Source organism: Orcinus orca, chromosome 14 (assembly GCF_937001465.1).
Source record: "Orcinus orca chromosome 14, mOrcOrc1.1, whole genome shotgun sequence".
NCBI classification, from domain to species: domain Eukaryota; kingdom Metazoa; phylum Chordata; class Mammalia; order Artiodactyla; family Delphinidae; genus Orcinus; species Orcinus orca.
The window spans coordinates 89,680,324-89,694,069 of NC_064572.1; the positions used below are offsets into that span (position 1 = coordinate 89,680,324).

The 13,746-nt window shown below is 53.2% G+C and overlaps 2 protein-coding genes across 7 annotated transcripts in view; one reads left to right on the plus strand and one right to left on the minus strand.

The window, feature by feature from the left end:
• Window positions 1–13,746, minus strand: part of BNIP3 (BCL2 interacting protein 3) — a 547,174-nt gene that overhangs the window by 392,344 nt on the left and 141,084 nt on the right. The gene's annotated exons all lie outside the window — the stretch shown is intronic.
• INPP5A (inositol polyphosphate-5-phosphatase A) overlaps window positions 11,418–13,746 on the plus strand; it is a 179,983-nt gene continuing 177,654 nt past the window's right edge. For 3 of the 5 annotated variants that reach the window (XR_007471502.1, XM_033420656.2, XM_033420654.2), the window contains exon 1: window positions 11,419–11,779. Coding sequence is in view for 4 of the 5 variants with exons in the window: in XM_033420656.2 (XP_033276547.1) it covers window positions 11,705–11,779 (75 nt within the window). In the remaining variant the exon portion in view is untranslated. Of the gene's footprint in view, window positions 11,780–13,746 lie in introns of all 5 variants that reach the window. The other 2 variants (XM_049697523.1, XM_012531624.3) reach the window with 2 other exon arrangements.

Sequence of the window (13,746 nt, forward strand, 5' to 3'; positions counted from 1 at the left end):
AGGTGCACGACCCAAAGTGCGCACGCGGGGCACCTGTGAGGGTGCCCACCAACCACACAGCTGACACCCTGGACGCACTCCTCGGTGCTGGCACAGACGGTGCTCATCCGTGAGCAGGTTTCCTCGTGCGACTCTGACTCCGTCTCACGAAGGTTTTATTTCTGGTCTTGTGACTATTTCATGCCGAGCTTAATTAACGTCGGCCCTTTGCTTCTGCACAAAAACAGTTGCACGGCCCCTCGTCTGGCAGCCACTGCCCTGCCCCTCCTGTCCCTGGTTTTGGTCACAACAAGGAACTTCACAGTCATGCTGTCACTCAGGCCAGTGGGTGGGGACTTTGGCGCTGTGCCCCCGATTTGCACGAGAGGTCCCAGCGTGTTGAGGGTCACCGCTGAGAGCTCTGCCTGGGGTGGGGTCCCCTGAGAAGGGGGAACAAAGCTGACCATGGCGGACACCTGGCTGGACGGCGCGTCCTGGGTGCTGATGCGCTGGGGCTGCCAGGGGCGGCAGCAGCCTCCTGGCCTCAGGCTGTCTCTGCCCCTGAGGCTCCAGCTGTCCCAGGCTCCATTGGCCTGCCTGTCCCAGGCTCCTGCTCTGCGTCCTCGCAGGCGGCTTCTTCGGTGGCTTGGGGAAGTTGGCTGAGGCGGCTCCAGCTGGGGAGGTGAACCCCCCCGGACCCTGCACCCCCACGAAAGGACAAGCCCAGTCACTGGCACCAGCGGAACAGGGGAGGGGTCCCCGAGGAAAGGGACCTGGAAGAGTCTGAGGGGACGAGTGAAGGCCACGAGGGGGTAGGGGCCCCCAGACAGTGGAGGGGGTGGTCCCGCCTTGGCTCAGCGCCCTCGGAAGCCGGAAGCCGTGCTGCTCAGGAGTCAGCCAGGAAGGGGAGGGGAGCGTCCCGGCTGGGAGGAGCCAGTGGGCTCTGAAGGATGAGGACAGCTGTGTCCAGAGGCTGGGTCCCTGTCCCTCCCTCCCAGGGTCAGCAGGAGAGCAGGGCCCTGTGGGCGCCCACGGTGTCAGGTTTACCTCTCCCCTAAGCACCCTTGGGGAGCTGGGAAGCATCTGTGCTCTGTGCCTTGAATGAGGACCTGGGTCGGAAAGTCCGGCCAGAGAAACACAGCGCTTTGCCCGGGACCAGGATGGTGGCCTTCTCTAAACCGTGCGTGCGGTTAGAAGTACAGCCAATCTCCTATCCCCGCAGGGTCAGTCTCTGAGCCCTGGGAAGAGCCCCACGCCGCCACCCAAGCAGCCCCAGCTGCCCCCCGGGAGTCTGTGTCCTCTCTGGGTGTGGCCCACTGTCCCACTCCGCACCCCCCCACCCCATGGCCCGCTCCCCTAGGCCTCCCCAGGGCACCGCTGGAGCGCCATCCCCTTCGCGGGTCAAGCACCGAGACCCCGAGGGAGCCCGGAGGAGCTGGCCTGGAGCCGTGAGGGGGACGGGACTGTGGTTCTCTGTTTCCCCGAAATTTCAGGGGCTCCTGTCTGGTTTGTTTCCTGGGCTCTGGCTGGGACAGGCGGAATCTGCAGCTTTAAGCAGGCTTTTAGTTTTGAATGAATCTTCTAACTAACAAGGCTGTTCGAGGAATTGATCCTGGACTCATTTTGGAGGTTGGAGGGTGAGGCTGCCGGCTGCCGGGCGGGTGGGTAATCGTACCCCCTGCAGCTCTGCTGTGAGCTTTGGGCGATGTCTCCTGCTGGCCCACGAGCGCCGGCAGAAGGTGGCTTCTGAGCCCAGCACGGCGACAGCAGAAGAAACCGCGCGGTGAGGTCGAGGCTTGAAGACCCAGGCCCCCAGCGCCGCCCTGCCCGGGCCAGCAGGACCTGCCAGGAAGGCTGTTCTTCTTAAAGAATTGCTGGAAATGGTTTATTATTCAAGGCAGGGCATTTAACATGTTCTGATAGGACAAGTTGTGAAGTAAATACGTCGTTGGCCTCATTTCAAAAAATAAACAGTTTAATTAAATCTATTTGTGGTTTGAGAAACTCTCTGTCTTGCTTTAATCTCCATTCTCGGGGCTACCTTAATTTCGCTTTAAACAGCATTAGCACCGTCATTTCAAGTCAGTTAATGGGATTCCCTGCCTGAAAAATCCAAGAGAATGTCTAATAAATAATCAGAGAGAGAAAACCAGAAGCAAGAGTAAATGTATGTTTAGGTTAGTAGCATTTCTAGTTACAAACCACACGAGTTGGACTATGTGATGGAAGACAGTCACATTCCTAATGACAATACAAAAGATGGAAATACCCAGGAATGAATTTAAAAAGTCTGCATGACATTAAAATTTTAAAAAGGAAATTACACCAGAGGATATATAAGAGCCCTTGCATTAATAGAAAGTCGTTTTTTATATTAACACATTTTAACTTTATATTTAAGAGGATAGTAAACACTTCCTACTAAATAAACAATGCATAGTATAATATTAGAACACTCTTAATATTACTAACAGTATATTTCTGTTTAATAGAGGAACAAACAACATAAATACATATAACAAGAAAGTGAGACATTTGGTTTTTACTAATTTTTCTTATTAGACTTGAATTTCCCTAAGATATGAACAAATGGTGAATTCGAGTAGCTCGTGTAACGCGCAAAGAGGTATTCCTAATTAATTATAATTTTACCCCAGACAGCCCTGCTTTTAGGAGTGAACCTGTTTCAATAAGATATTACCGGGTAGAAATAAGTAAATATTTTAAATAGAAGATTTGAAAACACGTGGCCTTTGTAACAGAGGTGAGGCCAGTGTCTGGGGTCACCCTAAAAGGACCACCCACATCAGGACACTGGAATTACCTTCAGCCACTAGGAGATGGGGCTTTGAGTAGTGACTTAATAACCATCCTCAAATGTGTGAAAAAGGCTTTCAGGGGTCCAGGTGACCAACCTTTTTTTTCCTTTTTTCTTTCTTCCTTCCTTCCTTCCTTTCTTTTTTTCTTTCTCTGTTTCTCTTTCTTTCTCTCTTTCCCTTTCTTTCTTTCTTTCTCTCTTCCTTCCTTCCTTCCTCCCTCCCTCCCTCCCTCCCTCCCTCCCTTCCTACTTTCCTTCCTTCCTCAGAAAAACTGGCTTTAAAATACAGTCCAGGTGACGTTAGCCTGCATCCAAGAGCACACAGGGACGCACTTCCTTCACCGAAGGGCTGGTGGAGGTGCTTCTGTGTTTCCTACCATTTCCCTTAAAAACAGAGGAAATAATACAGCTGACAGTAAGTGATTTACGAGATCCACCAAAGCAAAGATGTAGTCTGTTGGCAAAAACGCATCACTGAGAAGTTCATTTTAATAGAGAGACATATGTAATGCACATAAGTAGTGAGATTTAATTTTGAGCAGGCCCCTACTCAAAATAATGTCAACATTTAACAGAATGGTATCTTCTCATTAAACCATTTCCACTTAGTGGACCCTTTATTCCTGTGTTTACCTGCTCCTTCACCATCCATTCACTTCCACGCAGGGCTGAGTCTCCACATCAACAGATAAAACCAACAGGATCCTTTCTATACAGACCTCAGGAAAGAGGGGGAAGGAAGAGACGTGTGCTCACAAACTGCTGTTGATTAAGGGCTAGGATATTGCGGAGGGTTTTTTCTTGTGAAATAAAGTTCGGGTATTTTTGAATCCTTCTGAAGATTCCAGCAAGGGACAATGGACACGGATCTTCTTAAAGCCGATTTGATAAATACAAAGTTGCAAAATAGAAATGACAGCTGAGTTGAGGATCCTTGAAAAATGGAGGCTGTGGGTTGCCCGTGCGAGCAATGCTGATTATTGAAGCAAGAGCTGGTACTTCCTCAAACGCCGGTCGGCGGGAGGAACACCAGCTTCTCGCTCGAGCCTCAAGAGCAGCTGAGACACGTCGGGAGCCTCGACAGCTTTAGAAGAGCAGCGCCAACTCAGAGACAGGTTCTCCTTGTACGATATCCCTGACTTTGTTTCAGTTATCATTTGGGACTCAACAATCCGGGAACCAATTTGTCCTTTTGGCTACAAAGGATTAACCTCTGGCCGGGTGGTCCCTGGGCAGGGCTGGCCCACCGTGGACAGCCCCATGAGGAAATGTGAGCACTTGCCAGCCGGAATCACGGAAATGCCAGCATTTCTGCCTGCACGATATTATGTAAATAATCTGGTCCCGTCAGCAATCTGTCTCGCCAAAGGAGAGGAGTCGCGCACCTTCGCCAGAGCAGCAGGCCTCGCGTGTGCTCGGAGGCGGCTCATTGCAGAGGCTGCTGAGACGTTGCCACGAGGACCCCAAATTCACTCTAATTTCCTCCAAAGGCGAGTGACGGTCTCACCCCCTGGTAGGGCCGCAGGGAAGGTCAGGATCGGTCAGTGCTCTCCGGGCGAGTGGCCGAGGGGTCCAGGCTGCAAGGCCCAGGCCGGGCATGTTGCCTCAAACCTTAGGAAAATTTTGGGGACAATTATGGTGCCACTAATTTTATGGAGCGGATTAAGAACAAACCAAAAAGAGGAGCTAGAGAGGACCTCTGAAGGCAGGACAGGCGTCCTGCAGACCGAGCATCAGGCCTGCTGGTGAGGGCTCGCTCTCCAAGAGCCAGCTTCCTCAACGTCCAGGGTTTGCAGAGTGCGTCCTGGGACGCTGGAGCCCCAGTCTCCCTGGTTAGCGATTCCCTTCCGTGGAGGTTCTGCTTCAGCTGGTGGAGCAGGCCATGAGGCGTGAGGTCCAGGCCCGGGCTCTCAGCCTCTCATCCTTGCGGCCCCTCCCTCGCGGGCGCCCTCCCCGTGTGGGTGAGGAGGAAGCCCTGCTCCCAGCCAGGGGCTGCTGCTCTGCAGGCTCCGGATGGAGAGCAGCCTCTGGCTATTATGTTTTGAGACTCATGACACTGGGAGTGCGTTTTCTAAGGATGAAAGCGCAGGTCTGAACGGGGGCTGTTTTCTCAGGAGCTGTCACAATTAAAGCTCCACATCGCTTATCTGAAACCCTTGGGGCCAGATATAATTTAGGAACCAGATTTTAGAAAGGTGATGGTCTACGCGCCCCACGTATCACGTACCACAAACAACGGGATGGGGGAACCCACATCTGAGCCCATATCCAAGCGTCTCAACCTATGGGAAACAATACAGATGGATTCTCAGGCTGAGCAGGGCATGAAGACTGTTTTGCTGTATTTCCCAGGTTATGACTTTCCAGGTTATGCCAATAAACAAATTAAAAAACAAGTTCCCAATTTTAGAGGATTCGGGTTTATGTTATTGTGCATAAGAAATTGTAGATGTACATAATCGTGATGATCAATTCATTTTCCTTTTCAAACATTTTAGATTCACCTTATTGAGGTATGATTTTCTTACCTAAAATGCACCTTTGTTCAGTGGACATTTCCGTGAGTTCTGACAAACGTATACACCATGTAATACCACTACAATCGAGATCAGGAATGTTTCCTTCTCTCCAAAAAGTTCCTTCCTGTGCCCCTTGCACAAAATCCACCCGGGCCCAGCAACCACTGATCCATTTTCTGTCACTGGAGAGAGAGTTACCTTCTTCAGAAATTATGTAAATGTTGTCACCCCTTTGTGTGCGTTTGTGTCTGGTGTTCCTGAGCCTGTCTTATGTCGTTTCTGTTACTGAATAACAGAATAATAGAACAATAATAATAATAGTCCATTGTGTGCAGACTCCAGGATTCTTATTCTGGCCATTTTCTTGATGGACGTTGGAGTGTAAAAAGGGTTGCTCTTTTCATTTTATTAACGGTGTTTCTCAAAGAACAGAGTTTAAAAATTTCGATAAAGTGCAATGTTTTTCTTTTTCATTTATGAACAGTGCTTTTGGTGTCTTCTCTAAGAAATCCTCACTTGCTCCAAGTCTCAAAAATGTCCTCATGTGCTCCTAGAAGTGTCATAACTTTAGCTTTTGTGTTTGTGATCCAGTTTTAGGTTAATTTTGGTATCGTGTGCGTCAAGGTTTATTTTGTCTCATATGGATGTCCAGTTGATCCCAGCACTATCCACTGAAAAGACTATTCTTTTCCCATTGAATTAGCACCTTTGTCTAAATCGATGACCACGTAAATGTGGGTTCTCTGTTCTGCGCCATTTATTTACGTGTCTGTCCTCATGCCAACAGAACTGTCTTCATTTCTGTAGCTTCATGGTAAGTCTTGAATCAAGCAGTGTAAGTACCCGAACTTTGTTCTTTTTCAAAACTCTTCTATGTATTTTACATTTCCATATATATTTTAGAATCAACCTGTTAATTTCTAAAAAAGAATTCAAACAAAAAAAGCCTTCTGAGATTAGATTGGGGTTGAATGAAGTCTATGCATCAATTGAGGAGAACTGACACTTTAGTATCTCTGAACCTTTCAACCTACAAACATGGCGTATCTCCCCATTTACTTAGGTCTTCTTTAATTTTAATCCTCCATGTTTTGTAGGTTTCTTGTACATCTTTTGTTACATTTATTCCTACACATTTAAATTTTCATGCTGTTGTAAACGGGAATGGTTTAAAATTTTATTTTCCCATCTTTAGTTACATTTATTCCTACACATTTTAATTTTCACGTTACTGTAAATGGAAATGATTTAAAATTTTATTTTTCTAGTGTTCATTTCTGATATATAGCCATATAGTTGATTTCGGAATATTAACTTGTATTCCATGACCTTGTTAAATTCACTTATTCAGTGACATTTTTTGTAGATTGCTTAGGCTTTCCTACGTAGATGATCACGCTGCCTGAAAGCAAAGGCAGTTCTACTTCTTCCTTTCCAATCTGTATGACCTTCATTTCTTTTCCTTATTTTATTGTACAGACAGCTCTTTCGTTCATGTTGAACAGAAGGGGTGAGAGTGGCCACTCCTGCCTTGTTCCAAGACTCAGGGAGCAAGTGTTCAGTCTGTCAGCACTAAATACGATGTTAGCTGTGAACTCTTCCCAGATGCACTTTATCAGATTTAGGAAGTTCCCTTTATTTTTAGTGTGTGGAGAGTTTTTATCCTAAAAAGGATGTTCCATTTTGTCAAATACCTTTTCTGAATTCCTTGACCTCATCACGCAAAACTGGAAACGACCTCAACTTACAACACTAGGGTGTCACTGGTCAGGTGAATGGCAAAGTAAATACTTCACATTAATAACATATAGGGAGAGTTTTCAGTGGTGCCGAGTGTGCAGGAGGGTCAGAGCGCTGGGGATGGGGCTGAGTGCTACGGAGATGGTGAGATGCTGGGGATGTGTTGTGAAGTCCTGAGGGGCTGCTTCCCCTTGTCACACTCTGTGTACAACTCTCTTGTTTCAAACATCCTACGGTGAGCGTTTGGCTTCCACGAGGAAACGTCCAGTAAGCTGGCAGGGCAGCACCTCAGCGAGTGCCTGCGCACGTGTTCCCTGCCTGCTCTCCTGCGGGAACCTCGGGCTTCCTGTGGACCTTTGCCGTCTTAGCCACGGTGTCCAGAATAGCACACAGCACAGAGAAGGTGCTCGATAAATGTCAGCTGAAGGAATACATGAATGAATGGCTGGATGGAGGTGAAGGCCGCGTGATGCTGCTGGGGACCAGCTGGGCCTGGAGTCCTGGCCCCGTACCAGTTGGCATGTGAAGCTGGACAGCTTTTTAATCTTGAAGGCTTGGTTTTCTTATCTATAAAACAGGGATACACACCTCTTAAGACTGCTGTGAGGCCCAGAAATAAGAACTGCAAAGCACCTCGCACACATCCGGTGCTTGCGAAGCGATAGAATCACTAAGCTGGTTAATGAGGAGCAGCCAGAGAGTTCAGAGGGAAAGAAGCCTCACTGGCTCGGATGAATTTGAGGCCGGGGAGTAAAATTCCCATTACCTTGCTAATGGCAAAAAATACCTCTGGCTAAAGAACCGAGTCCAGCCCCTCAAAAAGAGGACAGAGCCCTAGATTCCTTGCACTGTGCGTCCAGCCAGCCTGTCTGCCTACAGAAAATTAGCTTGAGTGAGTCAGTTAACTTAGTGTTTTTACATACAACAGAATAAGGTTGACCCACCCTGCAGGAGTATTGAAGATCGATTATTCAATGATTGAAGCACATCGTGCAGCTACAAAGTACCATCTATCTATCCATCCATCTGTCTCTCTGTCCATCTGAAGAAGAAGAACTCTTTTTTTTTTAATTTTTATAAATTTATATATTTAATTTAGTTTTGGCTGTGTTGGGTCTTTGTAGTTGTGGCTCGCAGGCTCTAGAGCGCAGGCTCAGTGGCCATGGCTCACGGGCTCAGTTGCTCCGCGGCATGTGGGATCTTCCCGGACCAGGGCACGAACCTGTGTCCCCTGCATCGGCAGGCGGACTCAGCCACTGCGCCACCAGGGAAGCCCCTGAGGGAGGATAACTTTTAAGCCTGTGGAGGAGGAATCCCAGCTGTAAACCTCTCAACCATCGGCTAATCCGAATCCATAGATAAATTGGTTACTATCTTAAACGAAGTAAACATGTGATACACTTAGTGGCTAACATACTGTCCTTTTTTAAAAAAAAGCTTACAGCATATTGCTGTTTAATCAAAGAATTGGGTCAGCCTCCCTCCTGGGAGCCCAGAGGGTGTCTGGCTGAGCGGGCCGGGTCGCAGTGGGCTGGCTCCCCTGAGGAGCCCCTGCCGCAGCCCGGGCTGCCTCCACCTACCCTCCGCCGCCCTCGAACACTGAGGGGCTAAGCCAGGCCGCTCCTGGGCCAGGAAAGCAGCCTTTGCAGAACGTCTTCTTTCTCCTCCTCTTGCTTCTTCTTACTACGATTGCAAAGGTAACAGACATGGAACAGGGTTCCAAAGGTAAGAAGGGAGTCAAGCAAAAATGATTTTAGGAACGTGGCTTCTAACACAGGTGGTCAATGTTCCACATCTCTGAAAGTTGGAAAGCCCTGGCCCCGGGCATGGTGATGGCTTCGGCGTGTCATCGATTCCTGTGATACATACTCACGGAGTGTTTCTCTGTGACAGGCTCTGCCCAGGCGGTGGGGGAGGGGAGGCAGTCAACAGGCAGAGGGGAAAGGAGAGCCTGGCTTCCATGGTGAGATGGGTGATGTGAGGGGGATGCATGGGGTGCGCTGGGGGCGCTCAGAGGGGTCTGATGGAGGAAGGGGCATTGGACAAGCCTGAGCAGAAGAGGCCAGTCAAGTCACCTCTGGGGCACAGAGACGAACACGGTTGCCATGGCCTTGACACGGCCGCGGGCCCACGAGGCAGAGCGAAATCAGGGGTGTGCGGCCACCCGCTGGGTTCGAGGTGGCTCTGCCCTCAGGGGTGTGCGGCGGTCGGGCACATGGCTGAACCAGGAGACAGCGATCACGGTGAGCACGGCCCCAGTGGGCTGCGTGCACAAAGAGGCGCGGTCTGAGGGCCTGGAGGGGAGGGGCCACGGGTCCCGGGGCAAAGGCTGGTTGACTTTAAGGAGTGGGTTAGCAGCAAAGGGAGTGGAGACATGGGAGAAAATGGTGGATGATGGAACCACCCAGAGGGGGTGGCCAGACGGAGGAGGCCCAGCTGCTGGGGGGCCTCAGACTGCAAATGTTCCCCTGTGAAGGGTAAGGGCATCCCTGGGCAGGGAGGACCCGCTGGCGGCTGGGAGAGGGGGGAAGGGGCGCCATCTTGGAGCGAGGGGGCACATGTGCAGAGGCCAGGAGCTCCGGTGCTCAGCGCAGACACCCCCTGGGACCTGAGCTAGGGCCGTGGGGCTGGAGTTTCTCTAGTTAATTTTCTCTAATTTAGGTGCAGTCTCAGAGTGAGTGTGTGTGTGTGTGTGTGTGTGTGTGCGCGCGTGTGCGTGCGCGCCAGCTCTTGTGTACCTATGTGCCGGTGTGCACGTGGGCAGTGGTGTTTCTGGGCCACAGAGGGCTGGGGAGGGAGTAAGAAAACAGCTCGAGGGGAGGGGAGGGGAGGAGGCGAAGCCATTTCCTAGGAAACAGGTCCCAGGCATCAGTGAGGCCCTTGCATTTGGCTTCTGCTAAGGGCATCCCTGGCATGTGCTGCTTTTGTAAAAAAGTAAAACAAGAGATGCTGTGTCAGTCAGCTCATGCTGCCGTAACAGACTGGGCAACCTAAACAACAGAGGTTTATTTCTTACAGTTCTGGAGGCTAGAATCGGGGATGCTGTTCCAAAGGGTTCTGTGTTTGGTTTGTGGACTGCCACCTTCTTGCTGTGTGTTCCCATGACCTCTTCTCTGTCCTCTGTTCAGGGTGGGAGGCTGTGGGTGAGGGACAGCAGGTGCTCTGTGGTCTTTCCTTATAGAGAGGCCAACACTGTTGGAAGAGGGCCCCACCCTTAAGACCCCATTTATCCTGAATTAGCCCCCAGGAGGCCCCGTCCCCACAGGCAGCCACACTAGGGGTTGGGCTTCAATCTACGAATTCTGGGGACACATTCAGTCCACAGCCGACAGCTGCTGCATGGACGGGACAGTGGTTTTAAGTGAAATGGGTTCAAGTTGTCAGGCTGAGCGGTCGCTGTAGGCAGGAGGGGATGCCTTCCCTACAGGGCCCGCAGCCCAGGGCCTGCGCCCCAGGCCCTGACAGGTGGTGGTGTCGCCTGCCCTAAGGGAGCAGCGCGCACATCTCTCGTCTCCCCTTGGACACTGTCCAAACCGGTGCCGTGGAAAGGCGGCCGCGCGGCCGAGATGCGCCTTCAGAGCCTTGAGAACCGTCCTGGATACGCGGTCACCGTCACCTGCAAAGACCGGGTGGACAGAACCTAGTGCCACCGTTAGTGTTGGCGGCTACTTGTCATTTTTCACTGCACTGTCCGCGCGTCTCCCGTCACCAGTGGCCATTTCATTTCCGCGGACGGCCTGGCGCGGAGGGTGGGCTGGGGAGACCCCACCGACCCCAGCGCGCCTGCTGCCTTCAGCCGTCCGGTCCGGCGGCCCGGCCTCGCCGCCCTCCTCTCCGTGGGTCCGGCGCAGTCCGCACAGAGCCACGCGCTCCCACCGCAACCCCTGCCCGGGAGCAAGGGGGTCGCGCCCGGTCGAGCCCGGAGCAGCGCGCGGCCCCTTTAAGAAGCGCCGTCGAAGCAGGGCCATGACGTCATGGGGTGCGGGAGGAGTCAGTGCGCCGCCGCGGCGTGGGGTAAGGCGGGGCGGTCGCTGACTGACAGGAGCGTGGCTGCGAGCGCCGAGGCCTTCGCAGGAGCGCCCCGCGCAGGCCCCACCCCTCAGGCCCTGCCTCGATTCCACACCCCGCCCCTCCCACACCCTCTCCGCCTTCCCCGCAGTCCCCGCCCCTGCAGTCTCACCCCGCCCACATGCCCCTCCCCTCCCCAAGTCCCCGCCCCGCCCCGCCCCTCACATCCCTGTTCCGCCCCCTCAGGCCCCGCCCTGCCTCTCGTATCCCCGTCCCACCTCCCTCAGGCCCCGCCCCCGAAGCCTGCCACGCCCCCTGGCGGTCCCGCCCCACCCCCGCGCTCGCCCCGCCCCCGGCCCGGGCGGGCCTCGTCTCAGCTATCGGCAGCGGCGGCGCTGCGGGAGCTCCGGCGGCCGCGATCCTAATGGCTGCGCGCGGGCCGCGCTGAGCGCGGGCGGAGAGCGACGGGCGTGGGGCTGCGGAGAGCGAGAGCGAGCGCGGCCGGACCCTGGCCAGGCCCCGCCCGACCGGCCGAGCCCGCGATGCGCCCCGGGGTCTCCCCCCGGCGCAGCTGACGCCGCGGCCCGCGGAGACCCCGGCCGGTCGGCCCCGAAGAGCGGCCACCCCGGCCCAGGCCGCGATGGCGGGGAAGGCAGCCGCCCCGGGCACCGCGGTGCTGCTGGTCACGGCCAACGTGGGCTCGCTCTTCGACGACGTAAGTGCGGCGCCGGACGCGGCACCCTGGACCCCGGACCCTGAGCCCCGGGACCCCGGACCCCTGTCCTGAAGCCCGAAATCCCGGGACCCAGACACTGACCCCAGAGCCCCGGGACCCCGGAGTCGGGCCTGAAGCCTGGGACCCTGGGACCCTGGGACCCAGACACTGAGTCCTGAGCCCTGGGACCCTGGAACCGAGACACTGAAACTTGAGCCCTGGACCCAGGACCCCAGCCCTGAACCCTGGCCCTGGGCGCTGGAATCCTGGTCTCCTGGTCCAGCCTTCACACTCCATAGGTTGAACCCGGAGCCCAGTCCCTGAACCCAGGTCCCTAAACACCAGTCCTAATCCCTGTCCAAGGTCCCCAAATCCTGGCCCCCGAGCCCTAGTCCGAGGGCCCCATACCCTGAACCTGGTCCCAACCCTGGTACAGAATTTTGTCCCCAGAAGCTCAGCCCTGAATCCTGGTCCCCAAACCGTAGCCCGTGTCTCCCGAGCGCCAGCCCCTGACTTCTGGCCTGTGACTCCCGACCCGGCCCTCCGTGGCCCTCGCCCCTGCCCGTCTGCTTGCTTTGTCTGCAGAGCTGTCTGTGGCTGCTCGGAGGTGTAGGCACCCTCGTTTTACCTTGTAACTTAGTAGCTCTCTAGTTCTCTAACAAGGGGTTTCTGTTGAAAGCCCTGGAGGACTTTATGTTTCTTGTCTGTTAAAGAGGAAGATGCAAGAAGCTTTTCAAGGCCAGAGAAAAGGATGCTGACTGCCCAAGGCCTTTACCTTCTGAGACCTCCCACCCAGGCACCCGAGGCCTTTGGGAGAAGAGTCTGCCAAGGCCCGGCGCTCCCCCGGCTCCCGAGGCAGGCGGAGGCTGACCCAGTTCGGCGTTGCAGCCACGGTGCCACCCCGCTGTTGGTACTTATACTGCCAACCCAAATAAAGCAGAATGTGGCTGCAAGTGGCGTGCTTGTTTAAGAAAAAAAGGGTGATGGCCCAGATGGAGCCTGAGGCGGCCTCGCACTGCCCGCCCCCTCCTCCCCCAGCTCCTCCCGCGGTGAGGGTGCGGCCACTGACCACGCAGACCACTGGTGCAAACATGACTTGCATCCCTGCCTCTTCCGAGCCTCCCTTTGCTGGCAGCGAGCATGGGTGGGATGTTTCTGTAGGCTAAGTTCATGTACAGGCGAGGTGTGATTTTATTAATCAAAGGTAGGCGCTGTTTTTGTGTTTTTCTTATTTTAACTTCCAAGCGCCATGTATTATGCTTCCCTGCTGGAGATGAACTGCGGGCCCTCTGACTTGGGCACAGACGGGACAACTTTATCTAGTTTCGCGATTGATCATTTTCTACAAAAGTGCCCGGTATGGGCGTGCGTCTGTATATTTAGCATTCTATTCTCGGCTTTGCAGTAACATCCACGCTAACATGGTTTTACTCAGATGATTCAGATCCGTTAGCTGTGGCTTCAAAGCCTCAGAAATGTCAGGAAAATTAAGCACGGTGGGGGCATTTCAGTCTCAAAGGGAGAAGAATTTTGCTGTGCAAACATTCTTTCCAGTAATCTTTGATTCCAAGTTAGAGCATTTTTGTTGTGTTCCGACTGTATACACACACTTCTCTCTGTGGACATTAAAGTGGATCCCTTAATTTACTTTTGTTTAGCAACAGGTTCTCTCTGAGTCTTCGTTTTTCTTAAAGGCTGTATGGAGTTTTGCATCTTGTTTGTATCGGGAAGGAACCTTTGTTTTGGTAAGCAGTGCGTGGGTTAATTCTGCAAGGTGGCTTCTGACTTAAGGGCCAGTAGAGACATATCTGTCCTCACCCACAGCTTTCTTAATGTGTGCAGCTTGGTCTGGGGCCGCTCTTCCCCAGTGGCCTGGAAAAGCAGGGGTGGGTGCTAACCAGTCCCCTGTAGCATGGCCGGTGAGAGCAGCCGATTCTCGAGTGAAGGACATTTTAGCTCCTTGGTTT